The sequence below is a fragment of the Borostomias antarcticus genome (assembly GCF_949987555.1).
Source record: "Borostomias antarcticus genome assembly, chromosome: 10".
Taxonomy (NCBI): domain Eukaryota; kingdom Metazoa; phylum Chordata; class Actinopteri; order Stomiiformes; family Stomiidae; genus Borostomias; species Borostomias antarcticus.
In genome coordinates, this window is record NC_140243.1 from 23,274,104 (window position 1) to 23,292,470 (window position 18,367).

At 45.7% G+C, this 18,367-nt stretch overlaps 3 protein-coding genes across 5 annotated transcripts; 1 reads left to right on the forward strand and 2 right to left on the reverse strand.

Moving 5' to 3' along the window:
• Window positions 1-5,552: 5,552 nt before the first annotated feature.
• LOC311314293 (C-X-C chemokine receptor type 3-like) lies at window positions 5,553-6,739 on the forward strand (the record flags this gene model as incomplete). Its single annotated transcript, XM_084444633.1, has 2 exons — window positions 5,553-5,912; window positions 6,023-6,739. 2 exons carry the CDS (start codon window positions 5,553-5,555, stop codon window positions 6,737-6,739), a joined length of 1,077 nt encoding a protein of 358 aa, XP_084300759.1.
• A 1,521-nt stretch (window positions 6,740-8,260) lies between these two features.
• LOC311313833 (protein C1orf43-like) lies at window positions 8,261-11,663 on the reverse strand. 3 transcript variants are annotated; one of them, XM_084444043.1, is made up of 7 exons: window positions 11,374-11,663; window positions 10,437-10,538; window positions 10,257-10,356; window positions 10,010-10,063; window positions 9,740-9,906; window positions 9,184-9,242; window positions 8,261-9,051 (listed from the first exon to the last, which is right to left on the reverse strand). In XM_084444043.1, the coding sequence occupies exons 1-7, from the start codon at window positions 11,431-11,433 to the stop codon at window positions 8,841-8,843; spliced, it is 753 nt and encodes a 250-aa protein (XP_084300169.1). In that variant the 5' UTR covers window positions 11,434-11,663; the 3' UTR covers window positions 8,261-8,840. The 3 variants fall into 3 exon arrangements, with proteins under 3 accessions (XP_084300169.1, XP_084300170.1, XP_084300171.1); XM_084444044.1 differs by having other exon boundaries at window positions 11,598-11,656; XM_084444045.1 differs by having other exon boundaries at window positions 11,563-11,630.
• A 2,892-nt stretch (window positions 11,664-14,555) lies between these two features.
• Window positions 14,556-17,217, reverse strand: LOC311314294 (C-X-C chemokine receptor type 3-like; the record flags this gene model as incomplete). The annotated part of the gene is made up of 3 exons (XM_084444634.1): window positions 14,556-14,575; window positions 15,225-15,900; window positions 16,966-17,217. 3 exons carry the CDS (start codon window positions 17,215-17,217, stop codon window positions 14,556-14,558), a joined length of 948 nt encoding a protein of 315 aa, XP_084300760.1.
• Window positions 17,218-18,367: the final 1,150 nt, after the last annotated feature.

Here is an 18,367-nt window from a genome sequence, read left to right on the forward strand (position 1 = left end):
AACAATGTTCACTGTACTGTATTCTGCCAGAACGGCACCGTCTCTGTAACATCAGCATAACTAAAGGTCAAGCCTTTCAGGTGGTCTACGTTGTCGCACCGGATTGCGTCTCTCATGAACCTCAGGAGGAGGACCAGGTTGCTCTGGTGGGTCAGGCTCGTTGTCCTGTCCACATGTCCAGTCTGGAGCAATGTCCTCTGGGTCAGTGGTGTTCTTGTCACTGTCTACAGGAGTGTTAGACCGCAGCAAATGATCCACATGAACACTGACCTGGCGATGACCCACCTGTACTGTGTAGGTTAATGGGCCTTTGCGGTGGAGAATAACACCTGAGTTCCACAGGCGTTTGGAATGGCGGAAATCACGCACTTTCACCCTCTCCCCCTCACTGAAGTGTCTGACCGGCTTAGAGCGCTTGTCATGAGCCTTCTTCTGCTGTAGTTGATGCTTAACCACAGTGTCTGAAAGGCCTGGCTTCAGTAGCATTAGGCGGGTGCGGGGCTGGCGTCTCAGAAACAGTTCAGCTGGTGTACGTTCAGTCACTGTGTGGGGCGTGTTTCTGTAACTGAACAAGAAGCGGGCCAGCCTCTGGTGAGTAGGTACAGACTGAACCTCCTGTTTGGTCCACGCTTTCTTGAAGGTCTGCACAGCTCTTTCAGCAGCTCCGTTTGAGGCTGGGTGATAAGGCGGAGACAGCGTGTGTCTCACCGCATTGTTTTTCAGGAACGTCTCAAACAGTGCTGAAGTGAAGGGAGGGCCGTTGTCTGACACTAGCTCCTTAGGAAGGCCATAAGCTGCAAACAAGTGTCTCAGTAAGTCAATGGTCTTTTCGGCTGTCATCAGCTGAGTAGGGAACACCTCCATCCACTTAGAGTGAACATCTGTGACCACCAGGAAGTGCTGTTTGTTTATCTCAGCGTAATCCACATGAATACGCTCCCATGGCGCAGTAGCCCAGGACCATGGATAGAGGGGCGCAGCAGCAGGCTTGTTGCGGACTGCTTCACAGGGCGAGCACTGACTTACACACTGCTGTATATCCTGGTCAAGCCCCGGCCACCACAGGTAACTCCTGGCAAGAGCTTTCATTCGAGTGATTCCTGGATGACTCTCATGTAGATCTGAGATCAACCTCTGTCTGAACTTGGGCGGCACCACTACTCTAGATCCCCAGAGTACACATCCTTGATCAGTAGAGAGTTGTTCTTTCTTGTCGGTGTAGTGACGGAGGTTAGGGTCACTCACATACGCTGGCCAGCCGGCCAGTGTCAAGTCCATCACCTTGGATAGGACTGGGTCACGTCTGGTTTCCTCTGCTATGTCTGAAGCAGAGAGGGGCAGCTCGTCAATGAGTGAGATCTGGAAAACAGCTGCATTGTCTTGACCATCTGAGTCACTCTTGCATGGTAGCCTTGATAAGGCATCTGCATTGGCGTGGTCACCTGATCTTCTGTACTCAATGACGTAGTCGTAGGCTAATAGTATCAGAGCCCACCTTTGCATGCGGAGAGCGGCCAGTGTTGGGACAGGAGATTTGGGCCCCAGAATGGCGAGGAGAGGCTTGTGATCTGTCAGCAACTGGAATTCTCTTCCATACAGATACTTGTGAAATTTCTTCACGCCATAGATTATGCTCAAAGCCTCTTTTTCAATTTGAGCATAGTTATGCTCACTGGGTGTGAGTGTTCGTGAGGCAAAGGCGATCGGGAGTTCTTCACCTGAGGGTAGGACATGCGAGATGACGGCTCCAACTCCATATGGAGAAGCGTCACATGCCAGTCGCAACTTCTTCTCTGGGTCGTAGTGCGCGAGCCACTTGCTCTGTAGTAGGCGCTGTTTGCATGTCTGAAATGCCTCTTCACATTGTGAGGACCATGTCCATTTCATGTCCGCCTGCAGTAGTTGGTGAAGAGGGTGCAAGATCGTTGACAGGTTTGCTACAAACTTGCCATAGTAGTTTAGGAGACCCAAAAATGACCTCAGCTCTGAGACATTACTGGGCGCTGGTGCACTGACAATGGCCTCCACCTTGCTGTTTGTTGGGTGCTGACCTTGTTCATCGATCTTGTAGCCAAGATACTCCACTGAGTCTTTGAGAAACTCACATTTTGACTGTTTCACTCTCACTCCACATTTTTCCAGCTTGCTCATAACTTTGTCCAGTACGGCTATGTGTTCTTCCATTGTGGGGGCCGTCACCAGAATGTCGTCCAGAAAACACACCACGTTGTCTATGCCATGTAAGATCTGGTCCATTGTTCTCTGGAAGACCGCTGGGGCTGTTGAGATTCCATAGGCCAGACGATGGTACTTGTACAGGCCCTTGTGAGTATTGATGACTAGATACTGCTCTGACTCTGAGTCTAGCATCAACTGCTGATACGCAAACGACAGGTCAAGCTTACTGAAAACCTTACCCCCAGCCAGGGTGGCAAACAGATCCTCAACATTGGGCAGTGGATATTCTTCCTTCTGAATGCACTGATTTATTGTGACCTTGTAGTCCCCGCATATCCTCACACTTCGGTCTTTCTTGGGCACAACCACAATAGGGGCAGCCCAGTCACTCCGGTCCACTTTTGAGATGATGCCATTTTTTTCTAGGCATTCTAGTTCCTTCTCTACTGATTCTTTTAGAGCGTAGGGGACTGGGCGTGGCTTGTGAAACCTAGGCATGGCTCCATCTTGAACTCTGACCTTTGCTTGGAAACCCTCCATCTTTCCATAGCCATCTTTGAACAGTCCTTTGTGTGTCTCCAGCAGGGCTGTGAGTGTAGGTGGAGTCACAGGCTTGTCACCTTTCACACTGAAGATCTCTGCCCAGTTCAGTTTTATGTGTTTCAGCCAGTTGCGGCCCAGCAGGGCTGTCTTCTCACCTTTCACTATGAGCAGGGGTAGCGTCCACTCCTTTCCTTCATATCTGACTGGTACCTGTATTTGCCCTAACACAGGAATCCTGTCCCCTGTGTATGATGAGAGACGGACTGCTGCTGGCTGGAGAGGGCACTGTTTCAGATTTTCTCTGTAGACATGTTCAGGAACTATAGTAACTGAAGCACCAGTGTCCAACTGCATACTAACTGGTTTTCCTGCTAACTCCATTTCCACATAGATTCCATCATTGTGTTTTTCAACTGTGTGTATGTTGAATAGATCCACTGTCTCAACTACCTCTTCCTCCTCTTCCTCTGACACATTGTGAGCATTTCCTGTGTGTTTTGCACCTTTACATACCCTCTGCACGTGTCCTGTCTTTCCACAATTGTGGCACTTCTCATTGATGAATCTACAGTCACCCGGCCTGTGATTTTCTCTTCCACACCGGTAACAACTTTGCTTTGCTTCGCCTGAGGTGTACTGTGTCTTTGCGTTCCCTTGAGAGCGAGACTGGGTCTTGGGAGCGCGTTTTGGACGCCTTTGGTCTACTTGGTGAACCTTCTGACGTTCCGAGTGCTCCGATAGCTCCATTGTGTCCTTGTGGGCAAGCTCGAGTCCAAAGGCAATATCACAGGCTTTCTTGAATGTCAGATCCTTTTCTGTCAAAAGCCGTCTGTGATATGTTTCACCTGTGAGACCACACACAAACCGATCTCGGAGAGCATCATCCAGAAACAGTCCAAACTCACATGAACTTGCTAACCGTTTCAAAGCAAGGATGTAGTCTGCCAGCGCTTCTCCCTGGTTCTGCTGACGCTTGTAGAATCTGAAGCGTTCAGCGATTAGAATGGGTTTAGGTTTAAAATGGGCTGACAACGCCTCCGTGAGCTGGGCATAAGTCAGTTCCACACATTTCTTAGGCTCTACGAGACTCTTCAGTAATCTGTATTCCGTTGCACCCAAAATACTGAGAAACACATTTGCTTTCTTCTCATCTTTTATTTCATTTGCAGCGAGCCAATGCTCAAAACGTTCCAGGTAAGACTCAAAATCCTCCTTTGTTGATTCAAACTCCGGTACCCGTCCAATAGCAGACATTTTTCTTATTTATTTTCTCAGCAGAAAGATTTACCTGCAGAATGTCCGGTTGTTGTGTTCCTTTTTCACCACTAGTCGGCAGCAGAGCACCACTAAAATTATTTCTCTGCTCTGAGTGAAAGTCCTTCGTGAGCTAGCAACGTTTCTTGCTAACAGCCAGGCTAGCACTCGCTTGCTTTCCCTTGCAGAAAACGACGCAGGTTCCTTTTATTTCGCGGAGTTTCATTACTCCTTTCTCTGTCTCTTACTAGAAAAATCAGTTTCTAAACTCCTATTCTCGTCGCCACTGTAATATACTTATAATAATACAAGGACACCGGACTAACGTTTAGTGTGACTTTAATCGTTGCTCTTCTGGTACCGAAGCCCGTAAGGAACATACTGTGCGCATGACACAGAATTAGCAGATAAAGCAATCTACTACACTCTCCAGACTACTTTGTATTTACCCATAGAGTGGAATTTAACCTATACCCTTGAGGAGAGTAAATCCCTGGTTTGGTAGGGATGCCTTTCCCTGCTGTGGCACCCAAGAGTGACCCTTTAGTGGTTAGTGGCTGTACTGGACATCCACAGCAGACACAGAGGTTTCTATCGGACTCAGGGTGGTCTGCAGGTGACAGTGGGGCATCCACTGGACCTGGTTAGAAGGTAGGAGGGAGAGGCACTAGGGAGAGGGGAGGCAGAAAAGGGTTAGTAGCACACAGAGCCATAAAAGCAACACAGATATTAAAACAGAACGTGCCAGTTGCAGGGCAACCAGCATCTGTATACACATCTAAATATACACATAGTGCATAACAGGATATATACCAATGTATACGAAGGATTCACAAGCAGGCTGGAGGCTGCCTTTCTGTGTCTCTAGATCCTGGCTAGTGATTGTAGGCTAGACAAAGAGAAGAGTAGAAGAGAAAGTCTTAAGATCTCGCTTAAGGATTTCCATTGAGGTTAAAACTGGGCCAGTTGGCTGCAATCCTCATAGGTTAGTATTGGGGTTAGATGCATTGTGGGTACAATTAATTATGCATTGTGGGTACAATTAATAACAACATAGATCAGATTACTCTTATTTAGGTAGTTCGATCATGTTGTGCAGATAAGATAAAAATGGTGAGACACCAACTCGTTTCAGCTCAAAAGAGCCTTCCTCAAGGTGATCCCCTCTGCACTTGTGTACTCAGAATCTACCCACCACGTAAAGGATGAGATAGTTTAATCAGAGCAGCAACTTTTACTCATTGTTGGGTGGAACTGAATGGCCCCTAGAAGGTGTAGAATTCTAGAACAGACATACAACAATAATACATGAGAATGTTCTACTAGATGTAATGTACAATGCACCAGACGTTCTACAATAAGTCATATATAACAGGGACTGAGGCCACTGAAACACTACAGACATATTGTTAAATAAATAATTATTTTTAATATCATGTCAAGATATACATACAGAAAAGTACTTATAGGAGACAATACTGTAACATTCAAAAGCCAATGTTGCCATATGTGTGTTTATGCTTTGTTCTACATGACAGGAATCTTCAATGGCCTATGGTGACAAGTTAACTATATACATGGATGAGATGGATTGGTCCGATCTTGACTACAACTACACTGGTGAATACAACACAGATGACTCTATAGGGCAGGTGTGTAACTTAAATGAAGGTACACACTTCGAAGCGGTGTACCTGCCGGTGCTGTACACCCTGGGGCTGATTCTAGGCCTGCTGGGAAATGGGCTGGTCCTGGGGATTCTTGTCCACAAGGGGAGGAGAGGAAGCTGGAGTGTGACGGACACCTTCATCCTGCACCTGAGTGTGGCGGACAGCCTGTTGCTGCTCACCCTGCCCTTCTGGGCTGTTGCAGCTGCTCAGGAACAGGGCTGGAGCTTCGGGACACCCCTCTGCAAGATCGTTGGAGCAATGTTCACGGTAAAGCCTGAGGAAGAGAAGGTTATCTCACACAGTTATTATAGCCTAGCTGTTATTCTACCAGTTGTTCTACCAGTACCTCCCCAACTCCTCTCTTTCTCTCCCTCCAGATGAACTTCTACTGTGGGATCTACCTGCTGGGCTGCATCAGTCTGGACCGCTACCTGTCCATCGTCCACGCTACGCAGATGTACTCCCGCAGAAAGCCCTGGATGGTTCAGGCCAGCTGCCTGTCTGTCTGGCTGTTCTCTCTCCTTCTTTCCATCCCTGACTGGATCACCCTGGAGGCTGTGAGGGACAACAGACGGGGCAGAGTGGAGTGCGCTCACAACTTCCTGGCCTTCTCTATGACTAACTGGTTTCTGGCCTCTCGCCTGCTCTACCACATAGTGGGCTTCCTGGTGCCCTCGGCCGTCCTGGTCTTCTGCTACTCCAGCATCCTGCTGCGGCTGTGGCGCAGCTCCCTGGGTCACCAGAAGCACAGAGCTGTCAGGGTCATCCTGGCCCTGGTGCTGCTCTTCTTCCTCTGCTGGATACCCTACAACATCACCCTCATCATGGACACGTTCAAGTCCAGAAACTCCTGCCAGACCAGGACCAGCCTGAACACAGCCATCACAGTCACCTCCTCTCTGGGCTACCTCCACAGCAGCCTCAACCCGGTGCTGTATGCCTTTGTGGGGGTGACGTTCCGACGCCATCTGCTGGACATACTGAGGTCACTGGGCTGCAAGCTGAAGACTGGGGTCGGGCTGCAAGCTACAGGGAGCAGGAAGAGCTCAGTGTGGTCAGAATCTGGAGACACGTCCAACACCATCACCATCTGAGAGAGGGACGGAGAAAAGGAGGCAGGTAGAGAGATGAGGAGACAGACATACAGACATATCGACCTTTGCATGGAATGTTAATATTCAAAACAATAATACCAGTTTACAGCACAGTTTACTTCGTCCAAGAAGTCATTGCCTTAGTAACCAAAAGTTCCATTGTGTCCATTGGAAGGGTCTACAGGCACACAGTCACATACAGACAAATAGATGGATATATTAAATAGACCAACATTCACTGAGGCTTAATGTGTCTATCTGTCCGCATGTACAGTATGTATGCATGTACTGTAAATACTGCAAAATAATGTTTCTGCTTTGCTGTATTACTTATTTGCTTGTACACTGCTGCAGTAGATAGTGCTTGGTGAACTGTTGCTCATATGTTCATACTGTATCCACCCCATCAGTAAAATATTAATATGACGTTGCTTGCTTTGGCGCATTCTAACTCCCTTTCTAAGATAAACTCAGCTAAAAAAGCCATGTGAGACTGGAGGTTGTGATTGGAAAATCAGGAGTGTTGTAGTCTTAAATGGTGTAAAAAGCTGGATTTCTGAGTTGCCTTCTTTGGTATATGAGTTATGATGATGTTGTTGGCTTGGATTAGGCAATTACCCATTTCGTTCTTTCTGCATTACATTTTTATAAGAAATATTTTATCTAATATTTAATAAATATTTTATCTAATATATTTTTATTTTATCTTCTGATTCACATGTACCAATATATCATACAGCACTGTATACTCTACTTTATTCATATATACTATATTTTTGTATATCCACAATCCACAATTATGGGGCGGTTGTAGCTCAGTTGGTAGAGCGGGTCGTTCAGTGATCGAAGGGTCAGTGGTTCGAATCCCAGCTCCGACTGCCCACATGTCGAAGTGTCCTTGAGCAAGACACCTAACCCCAAATTGTTCCCAATGAGCAGGTTAGTACCTTGCATGCCAGCTACCGCCATTGGTGTGTGAATGGGTGAATGAGAGGCCATTGTAAAGCTCTGAGTGCCGCTAACGTGGAAAAGCGCTATATAAGTGCAGTCCATTTACCATTTAAACATAAATGTTGAATTCTGTAATGCCAAATAAAGTCATATTTTCATATTGTTACTCAGCATCTGTCCTTTATTGGTTGACTAATATACCCTCTAATACTGTACATAACATTGCTGATGCTTTATATATAAATAATACATATTATAGGTATATACATAATCCTAGTATATGATCAGCACCAGTTTTAAAGCTTCATCAATACTGACTGGGCTACGTAGAGATCTCTACTACTACTACTACTACTGCTACTACTACTGTAGCCGTGGAGGAGAACTGACCAAACTAAAGACTTTACACATAGGGTTCCTCTCACACACATCACAACACAGAGATGAGTTCATTTACATGATATTGGTGAGTATTTATTTAGGAAAAAACACTTGTTAGAATTCATTCTTTCTTTAAAAACAAATATTTATTTAAAAAAAATCTTGATACATTATGGCTTCTGACTGAGATGAGAATGGAATCACTCCAACTAAAGCTACAAAGTATCATGATTTGACTAGAGCAGTCCCACTGTGCAAAAAAGCTGTTTTAACACTACCAAGGCACCAGGCATGGTTACAGACATGGCTGATACATATATAACACAACAGCAATACTGGTCTAGTGTAAAATTAGTTCATCAGTGGCAGGGACTTAAGCACATTTTGAGAAACATCTACAGACATGATGGGTCACACACCGATTGTCTCCTGGTATTGCATAGTCGCATCTGTGTGATCTGGTTTTGGTCAGACCCAGACTTATATACTCTGTGCATAATCATCTACTGTATTTCCCCACCATATTCTGTTTCATTTATACTGGTTAAGGTCTAATAGCATCTAAATCAAGGACACGGAATAATTAATAAAATACATGTTAATGATGGCCAGTGTTGCTTGAGTCTAAGGGCAGCACTACTCGTTGCTGCTGCAATACTGACACAGAGCCACAGACCTCAATCCACCAGTCCATAGGCACTTCTGTCCCTGGGGGGGGGGGGGGGCGACCCTCTCTCTACCCTCACATGGGTGTCTTGGTTGTAGTTTCTCAGAAGGTGCTCTCCAGGGTGTTGTAGTTGTCCTTAAAGTTCTTGAGTTCCAGGAAGTGTTTGGGTCGCTTGCTGCGTTGCCCCACTGACGGCAGGTAGGTTACCTGGGATGGGGAGGAGCAGGGGGGAGGCTCTGAGGAGCTGGTCAGGTCTTTGGCTGCCGTCTGGTGGTGCTGATTCACGGTGGCCGAGCAGGACTGGGTCTTCACACTGCCAGAGAAAGTTAATATTAATGAACGTACATTTAAAATTTTTTGTGGTGAATGTGGGAGAATAAATGGCAGAAGAACACTTGGAAACAGGATGTACAGGGAAGTGTACTGGTAAGTGTAGTAAACTCACACTGAGGTCAGCTCATTCAGAGCTTCCTGGTATTTTACAAACTCTGTTTCTCCAAAGGCCTGAAAACGCAGAAAATAGGGGTTATACACTGGATCCATGTCCTCTCCTAATTACTTTTACACACACTGTGGCATCCTCCTGCCTGCCGGGCGGCACGAGTCTGCCACAGAGGCCCCGGGCCGCGGTGCGAACGCGCCCGGAGCCAACTTCAGCACCACAGACAGCATGGACAGGTAGTAGACGACCAGCCCCGCGGGGACACCGGCTGCAGCCAATTTACTGGGCACAAAAGCCCAGGGAGAGGAGCATACCGACAGTCACTCAAATTGACAGACTCAATTTGGCCGTCCAGGACCATACCCTGCCCGGCCGAGGAGACGGAGCCACCGAGTCAGCTCGGCTGACTTGTTTTTGTTGTCTCGACTTTTGCCTAAGTTGGCCTGTTGAAAATAAATGCGCTGTTGTGCAGACCTACAATTTGGACACGACCTCCATCCTGTTCTCCATTCACCTCTCTGCCTTAAATGTTACAACACACACACACACACACACTGACCCCTGTCCCGTGGCGAGCGCTATCATAGCCTTCCAGCAAGGTATCTACAAGAGAACTCTTGCTGTTTCGCAACAGGGAATTGGAGTTCCGGAGTTCTTGAAGCCAGGTGCGGAATCTTCTCCCCGTCACAGCTGTGGGATTTCCTCCAAGCTTACAGAATGGAATATCTAGCAACAGAAGAAGAGAGAACAACTGCAGGAGTCATTATAACTCAGTAGGGGGCGGTGTTAGGTTCACATTGACACTGGTGGAGAACTGGAGAGAACTTACCGCAGTCCCTGATGGCATCTAGAGCTCTCATCCTGTAGAGGTAATCATAGGTACCTGCAAACCCATCACACACACACACACACACACACAGCTTTGGCTTTCCTCTTTGTGGGGACCGCCTAAACTGAACCCTATCCCTAAACCCTAACCATAAGTTGGGTACTTCAATCAGACTGTACAAATTCTATTCTGAGGTAACTAAGGTTTGATCCTTGGCTGTGTGTGTGTTTTTGCTTGTGTCTCTGACCACTGTGCTGTAGGCGGTCATCCTCTGCAGACAACAGGCGTGGCTCAAAGCGGATCTCCTGGACCTTGGAGAGGTGTGAGTCTATCTTCTGTTTCAGCTCCTACAACATAGAACATAGCAGAGAAGTCAACACATGCTCTATACACCTCTGCTCTAGACAAACGTAGAGTGTGTATGTACCTTTGGAGCATTGTGGCCAAGGGGCACATGTGGTCCTCTGCGAGACTTCATTGCAAAGCGCATGATCTGCCTTTTCACAAAGATGAACAGCAACACAAATATCTGGGGGCAAAGAGAATTAAACAGGATAGGCTAGCTATCTTGTCAACAAACATAAGAACACAATAGCTCAATCCCAAGGTAGACATATACAGCCTAATGCCACCCACGGGCTGAACTACCTTTGGTCTCTCACTAACACCCTGTCAGGGTCCACATTTCATTCGTTTTTTTCACTCCGTCTTTAGTCACCATATATTTTCGTTACTTACAGAAGAGAAGAAGGTATTTGAACGATACACCCTTTCTCCAAGGTGGCTTGAATTTCCGCCCCCACCTTTTCCATGATCGAGAAACAGAATGGGAGATCATGGGACGGCGAAGCAGGCTAGATAGCCTATATATTATATATTTTAAAGCAACAAGTAAAAGGTGCGGGTCGGAAAGTCAAGCCACCTCGGAGAAAAGGCTTTCATCGTTTGAAAACCGTTTTCACTTCCTATATTATCTTTAGATACTTGGAAGCAGATTGAATGAAAAAAAGATAATGGACAAATGTATGGTCCCTGACTGACAGGGTGTGTGACCGCCCTGGACCAGAGATAGGGCTGGAAAGCTTCTGGGTACTTGGCTTCGCCAATATATATTTTGTTCCATACATCTGTAGGAGGGTGTGGATACACATTTGAGACACGACGTCGGGAAATAGGTAAGAAGAGTCCCGTAACACCGTTTACCCCATTTATCCTATGGGAAGGAGGTGTGACACTGACATACAAACCTGTATAGCGTCATGGGCTGGGTACCCAGAATAGGGCCGGACCAACGCTTGTTCTGCCGTTTACCGTTAACCTAGTTAAGCCTTGAAACAAGTAGTGAGATGGTAGACACCACTTACCAGACTTCCATAGGCCATAACAAGCACTACGTTGACATGTCTCGTGTTCTCAGATCCCATGTTGAATCTCGTTGTTACAGGTTAGAGGCGACAGTAACTTCCCTCCCGTTTAATTTGATTGGAAACGAAGAGTAGTCACGATTAAGTTCATTATTGTTCAAAAGGTAGATATGTAGTTGAAAAGCGTACACTTATAGTCACGTATTGGCTGTTCTAAGACACACCATGGCCTCCCTGGGTTGTTTCGTGGATGTATTTAACTCGAGCTGTTCTTCAAAATCAGTTGTTGACATCCGGGTTAATCACGTGATCTCCAGCATCCAGACGTGGTCAGAGCATGGAGGGTCAGAGCCATGGATGTATTGAGCCTACACTTGTCCTCTGTCGCCATCTGCTGTAAATATTGTAGTACAGCAGCATTACTGACACAAAATTTACAGAAATAAAGTAGGTCAAATGCGGTTGTCCACAATACCATTAGTTATACAATCTTATCTTATCCATCTTATTTTGTGGGCTATCCCTGTTTGGATGAGTCATCCGAGGAGATCAATCATAGAAAGAAGATACATGGAGAGTAAAGTTGAAGGCGGAAATGGCAATTTGTAGCCAGAAGAAAAGACAGCTGATCTCCATTAAAGCTGAGTAGAGGACTACAGTCATACTTCCATGTGACTGTTTAGGCATAGCGCCTATTACCATCAAGTGGATCAAGAACAGAGTGGGACTGATGATGATGACAGTCCCCCAGATCGATGTGTGCAGTTGAAGGAAAGGAGAAGTCAAGCAGGAAGTGAACATGGCTAGAAGGTCAAGGAAGGATCTGTGCCATGGAAATACAACGCCTGATGGACAGTGATGCAGGAGTGCATGAAGAAGGTAAACAACAAGAAATCAGTGACAGTGGTAAATATATAAATATATTATTACTATTATTAGAGATTATTAGCGTGTGGATACAGTCGTAGCCTATACCATATAGGCCTAGTGCTGTCTGAATAGGCCACGATAGGCCTAACGAAGCACTCCGTTGAATGGCTATAACTTCCGGTCAGGTAAGGGCTTTTTATCGGCCTAGTGATCAAGAGATAGGCCTATTAAATGTTTTGCACTAAATTATATTTGCTGTCGTATAGGCATACGAGCAGCAGCAGTCTGGTGGATGTCTCTGAAATGTCTATCGCCACAAGATAATATTTTTGTTTGCTATCTCAACTCAACTCAAATTTTATTTATAGAGCACATTTAAAAACGACTGTGGTCGAGCCAAAGTGCTGTACAGGTAGGTGGCAAGACATAAGTTAATACATAATAAATAAATAACATAAAACATTATACAACGAAATAACAATAGGCCTACATGCGCAGAATAAAATAGCATGCAGCAACAGTACAAGAACTTTTTTTTTTAAGGATGATGGAGCTATGATGATGACTTATGATAGACATGCGCATAGTTTACGGTGTGGATTAAGGGCATACGGGAATAGGACTAATGTTGCATATTTCTTGTAAGATAATCAACAAGGCTACACTACAGCACACATCACCAAGGCTAATATTGAAGGCCACCACAACCCTAGACTAGTTGATTATACCTTACAAGAAATACTGTAGGCCTATAGAGTCTTAATAGGCTAACACCCCTGAGCGGTGAACGGAATGTTATTTTTAGTTCTTAACCGGTTCAGGAACGCTATGTTGGTGGCGGAACACAAGAACGGAAACGTTAAATATGCTGGTTCTGCTCGGAGCGAACCGATTGAAAAATAATTTTGTTTTTAAGCCCTGCCAGTGACACCATGTAGCGATGACACTATATGTAGTTTTACTTCAATGCGTGCTGTACTTACAGTATGTATGGGTGTTTTTATGTGAGTATAGGTGCCTCAGCATCCTGTTAGAATATGTAACAGAAATATCCCCATTAATTTCTTTTTGAAATTATTTTGTCATAGAGATATAGCTTGTTCAAATTGAGAGGTTTGCCCATACCATGATCCCTCACTCAAATGCAATCATCTTTGTAGGCATTAACAGTCAACCTTGGAATTTTAAATAAGCCACCACAAAACCAAAGCCTTGCTTTTTAATTTCAACTTTATTAAATTAATCCTTTATACCCAGGGTTCCTTGGTGAATGCATTGAATATGGGACAGTTGAGATGCAGACATAAATGAGGAAGAATAAAAGACATGGATCTATTTCTTGGGGCAAAGAGGCTCCTCCACACTGTAAATTATTTTTGTTGTTTTTACAGCATTATTACTCTATTATCAACAATGTCTTACTGTACACGCAAAGCACAGTATACTACTGTATATTTTATTGTTTTCACAATAGTATTACTGTATGCTGAACAGTTTCTTACTGTCTAAACAACGTACAGTAGGCTATGCTACTGTTGAATTTCAATGCACTCTGGGAAAACATAGCCCACTACTGTAAATCTGACCCCCGGCGCCAATAACCACCACACAGAAAGACAGTTTCAAGTACATTCGAGAGCGTATCTGCTGGCACTTGCTACAGGACTGTATACACCTGCTATAGGACGTGAACGTGAGTCTTGTTGGGTCAGATTTGGGTGAGTGTGTTGCAGTGAATTTCAAAAGCATAATCTTCGTGTGGAACATAACTTCAAGGAGGCCAAAAACTTCGAATCATCAATTTATTGAGCAAGCCTAACACATGGGTCAAATCTCTAGGCAATACTGACGTTCTCATCCGAGGTGCCGAGCTTTTATCTGGCTTCAGGCCAGGAATCACATGACAAACAAATTTGCATACAAGGAATGTTCATTAACACAAACATGGTCACAACCGGTCAACTAATGTTCTGACTGGTCAAGGTGTCAGCAGGTCTTTGGCCCCTGGACCCTAGGAGCTTCCTCCTGTCCTCCTAGGATCATGTTACAACTGTAGGTGTAATGGCAAAAATCACTCTATATTGTTTTTCCATTTCCATGGAGGCAGGTGTACTTGTCTGACTCGCAGCCATCCTAATCCCAAAAAGAAATCCAAGTCCAAACTGTTGCTTACAGTTAAATTGGGATTTATTTACAAAAATAAATTAAACAAACAAATTAGATTCTCTGAATGGGCTCCGGGCTGTGGCTGAGGTCAATGACGGTATCGCCACACCCGCCTTTTCCCATCATGCGCAGTGCACCCCAATTTATCAGTGGCAGGCATCTTCACCTGTAGGGGGCGACACTGGACAAAACATTAAACACAAACAAACAAATTCAGCTCCTACAGTAGGCTATACTCACTTCAGAGGTGAACTTTAGGTCATGCTGACTCAAGAGAAAAGACATCTGTTGTAACCCACATGTTAAACCCACTGTAAGTGGGTTACAGGGGATTTTACCACAGCTACGGGGCGTTGTTGCCTAAAACCCCCGTAGCTGTGGTAAAATCCCCTGTAACCCACTGCCTCGAGTGGTCAATTGCTTTTCTACAACGGTTACTACATATATTCACAAAAAACACTCAGTAGTAACATTCAATCATTTATTTACTGATCATTCTTCTCCCCCCAAAGTTGGATACAGATCCCCGCCACTGGGTGGATATACAAAAAATATAGTATATACTGATATTATATATATATAGTATACATTATCCTTTTGGTGTATGTGACTCAGATGAGATAACATATTTTTTATAAAAATGCAATGCCATCTACAGAATGAATGAAATAGCTATGTGCTTAATCTAATCCAACATCATCATCATAACTCATTCATAGAGCAAATAATGCAACTTGAAAAAGCGACAATTCAGCTTTTTACACCATTCAAGACTGCAACACTCTTGGTTTTCCGGTCACAACTTCCAGTCCCACATGGCTCTCCAGATTCTGTAGCTTGCAGCCCGACCTCAGTCTTCAGCTTGCAGCCCAGTGACCTCAGTATGTCCAGCAGATGGCGCCGGAATGTCACCCCCACAAAGGCATACAGCACCGGGTTGAGGCTGCTGTGGAGGTAGCCCAGAGAGGAGGTGACTGTGATGGCTGTGTTCAGGCTGGTCCTGCTCTGGCAGGAGTTTCTGGACTTGAACGTGTCCATGATGAGGGTGATGTTGTAGGGTATCCAGCAGACGAAGAAGAGCAGCACCAGGGCCAGGATGACCCTGACAACTCTGTGCTTCTGGTGACCCAGGGAGCTGCGCCGCAGCCGCAGCAGGATGCTGGAGTAGCAGAAGAGCAGGACGACTGAGGGCACCAGGAAGCCCACTATGTGGTAGAGCAGACGAGAGGCTAGGTGCCAGTCAGTCGCAGACTGGGAGAAGGCCCGGTAGTTGTGAGCGCACTCCACTCTGTCCCGTCTGCTATCCGGCAGAGCCTCCAAGAAGATCCAGTCAGGGATGGAAAGAAGGAAAGAGAATAGCCAGACAGACAGGCAGCTGGCCTGAACCATCCAGGGCTTTTTGCGGGTGTACATCTGCGTAGCGTGGACGATGGACAGGTAGCGGTCCAAACTGATGCAGCCCAGCAGGTAGATCCCACAGTAGAAGTTCATCTAGAGGGAGAGAAAGAGAGAAGGGAGAGAAAGACAAAGAGAGGAGTTGGGGAGGTACTGGTAGAACAACTGGTAGAATAACAGCTAGGCTATAATAACTCTGTGAGATAACCTTTGTCGACCTGGCAGCCAAAACCACAGGTTCGCCTGCTTGGGATTCAACCGTTAGTATTCAACCTATGGTCAGTACCCCCAGTAGGGAGACAGGGGTATCAGACGAAGGAAAGAAAAGGTTAGTGAAAGCGGATAAGAAGAAGTTTCATGTCAGAATTCCCACATCAGATTGGAGGAAAATGACTAAGCAGGAGAGGTCAGTCGTCTTGGAGGAAAGGAACAGAGAGGCACAAGCAAGGAGATTGAGTAAGGTAATTAAGACTGAGGCCCAGCCAGAACCAGGGCAAGCTGAGATTAAACAAGAGCCAGAGCAGCCAAACTGGACCTTTAGATCACCTGACCCTCAGTACACACCCATTGATCCCCACAGCATTGAGGCCGCTCTTCTGAGTTACTCTAATATGGGCCAGGACCCTGGCAGTCTTCTGAGTTACTCTGATAGGGGCCAGGACCCTGTCAGTAGGGGTTTTTCCAGAGATCCTTTCGTAGGCCTCACGGGAGAGGGATATACAGAGCCAAGTATAATCGACCTCCCTGTTGTGATCACTGGGCCTGTTGACGTATGCCTCACAGGAGAGAGTACAGAGCAGAGTATGATCGACCTCCCGGTTGCGGCCCCTGGGCCTGTCGGGACAGAAGAGTGCATAACCGCCATACGAATGCTAACAGATTCTTACGTATAACACCTTGATGGACGCGAACCTGATCTGTCGACTGTGCTCATCCGTGCTGAATGCTAATCTGATCTGTTGAAAAGTGCTTGATATGCTGTGCTAACACGCTTACAGTTAAGAATAAGGACAAAGCAACATGTAAGGTAGGAGAAAAACATAGACACACACACACGCAGACACTCAGACACACACACACGCAGACACTCAGACGCACACACACGCAGACACTCAGACACACACACACGCAGACACTCACCTTCTCTTCCTCAGGCTTTACCGTGAACATTGCTCCAGCGATCTTGCAGAGGGGCGTCCCGAAGCTCCAGCCCTGTTCCTGAGCAGCTGCAGCAGCCCAGAAGGGCAGGGTGAGCAGCAACAGGCTGTCCGCCACACTCAGGTGCAGGATGAAGGTGTTCATCACACTCCAGCTTCCTCTCCTCCTCTTCTGGACCAGAATCCCCAGGACCAGCCCGTTTCCCAGCAGGCCTAGAATCAGCCCCAGGGTGTACAGCACCGGCAGGTACACCATTTCAAAGCGTATACCTTCATTTAAGTTACACACCTGCTCTGTAAAGCCACCTGTGTCGTTGTCGTCACTGCTCTCATTCAAGAAATCGGCAGGTAAATCCTTGTATTTTATTATGACCTTGCCAGACACTTTGTCCAATGAAGATTCCTGTTATGTAGAACAAAGCATAAACACACACATTATGTTACAACATTGACCCCTATACGTACTTTACTGTAGGCTAAGTATATGACATGATTTAAAAAATAATGATTATTTATTCACAAATATGTCCGTAGTGTTTCAAAGGCATCAGTGTTAGATATGAAGAAGAAGAGGTAGGGGTCACGTGATTTGCTCGCTTTAAAAAATGACGCGATATGCCTCCGGAGCAAGTGGAAGACCCTAAAGCAATGATACGAGAAACGTGCGCTGTTTAAGAGTGGAGCCGAGGGGAAAGCTAAAATAAAGTTCAAATATTACAATGGTTTGTTTACTTAATACATCCATGGTTTACTTCCTGGTTGCGCTTTGCGTGAATTGTGTGGCGTCGCGAGACTAGACTACGAGAATTACGGCTCTTGCGCAAAACACCTTTCAATGGAAACACCTGCAAGTCGCAATTGTACTTTGTCGAAACTTTAGAAATATCGCTTTTATTTTGCGAAAAAGTGTAATGGAAACGCAGCTAATGAGTCAGTTGCTGTTCTGCTTTAACTACAGGATGTATGTGGTGGGTAGATTTTGAGAACACAAATGTTGGGGGATCACTACAACTGTGAAATGCTCAATTATTGGGCCAAATAAATACATGCATTTTTTTGAACAACTACCATGCGTCTCTAGTAGAGATGCGCGGATGGAGTTTGAGCGCACCAGAATCCGCGTGCACTAATCATCCACCCGCCACCCACACAACGTAATTATCTTCTTAAAGATCCGCACATGCACCCAACCCGCCAAACATGAAGTTATTGTATTTACATTTAAATTATGTCCAGCCGTTCGTGCTCATTCGCTTTTCATATATGCACATTTTCTTGACTTAAACAATTTAACACTAGAACCGCTAAAGACGTCCATTGGACGATTGTGGGTTTTCATTTGCACATAACTATTTTAATAAAATATTGAAGTCCGCCAGTCAATGACTTTTCCTAAAATGGTGTTC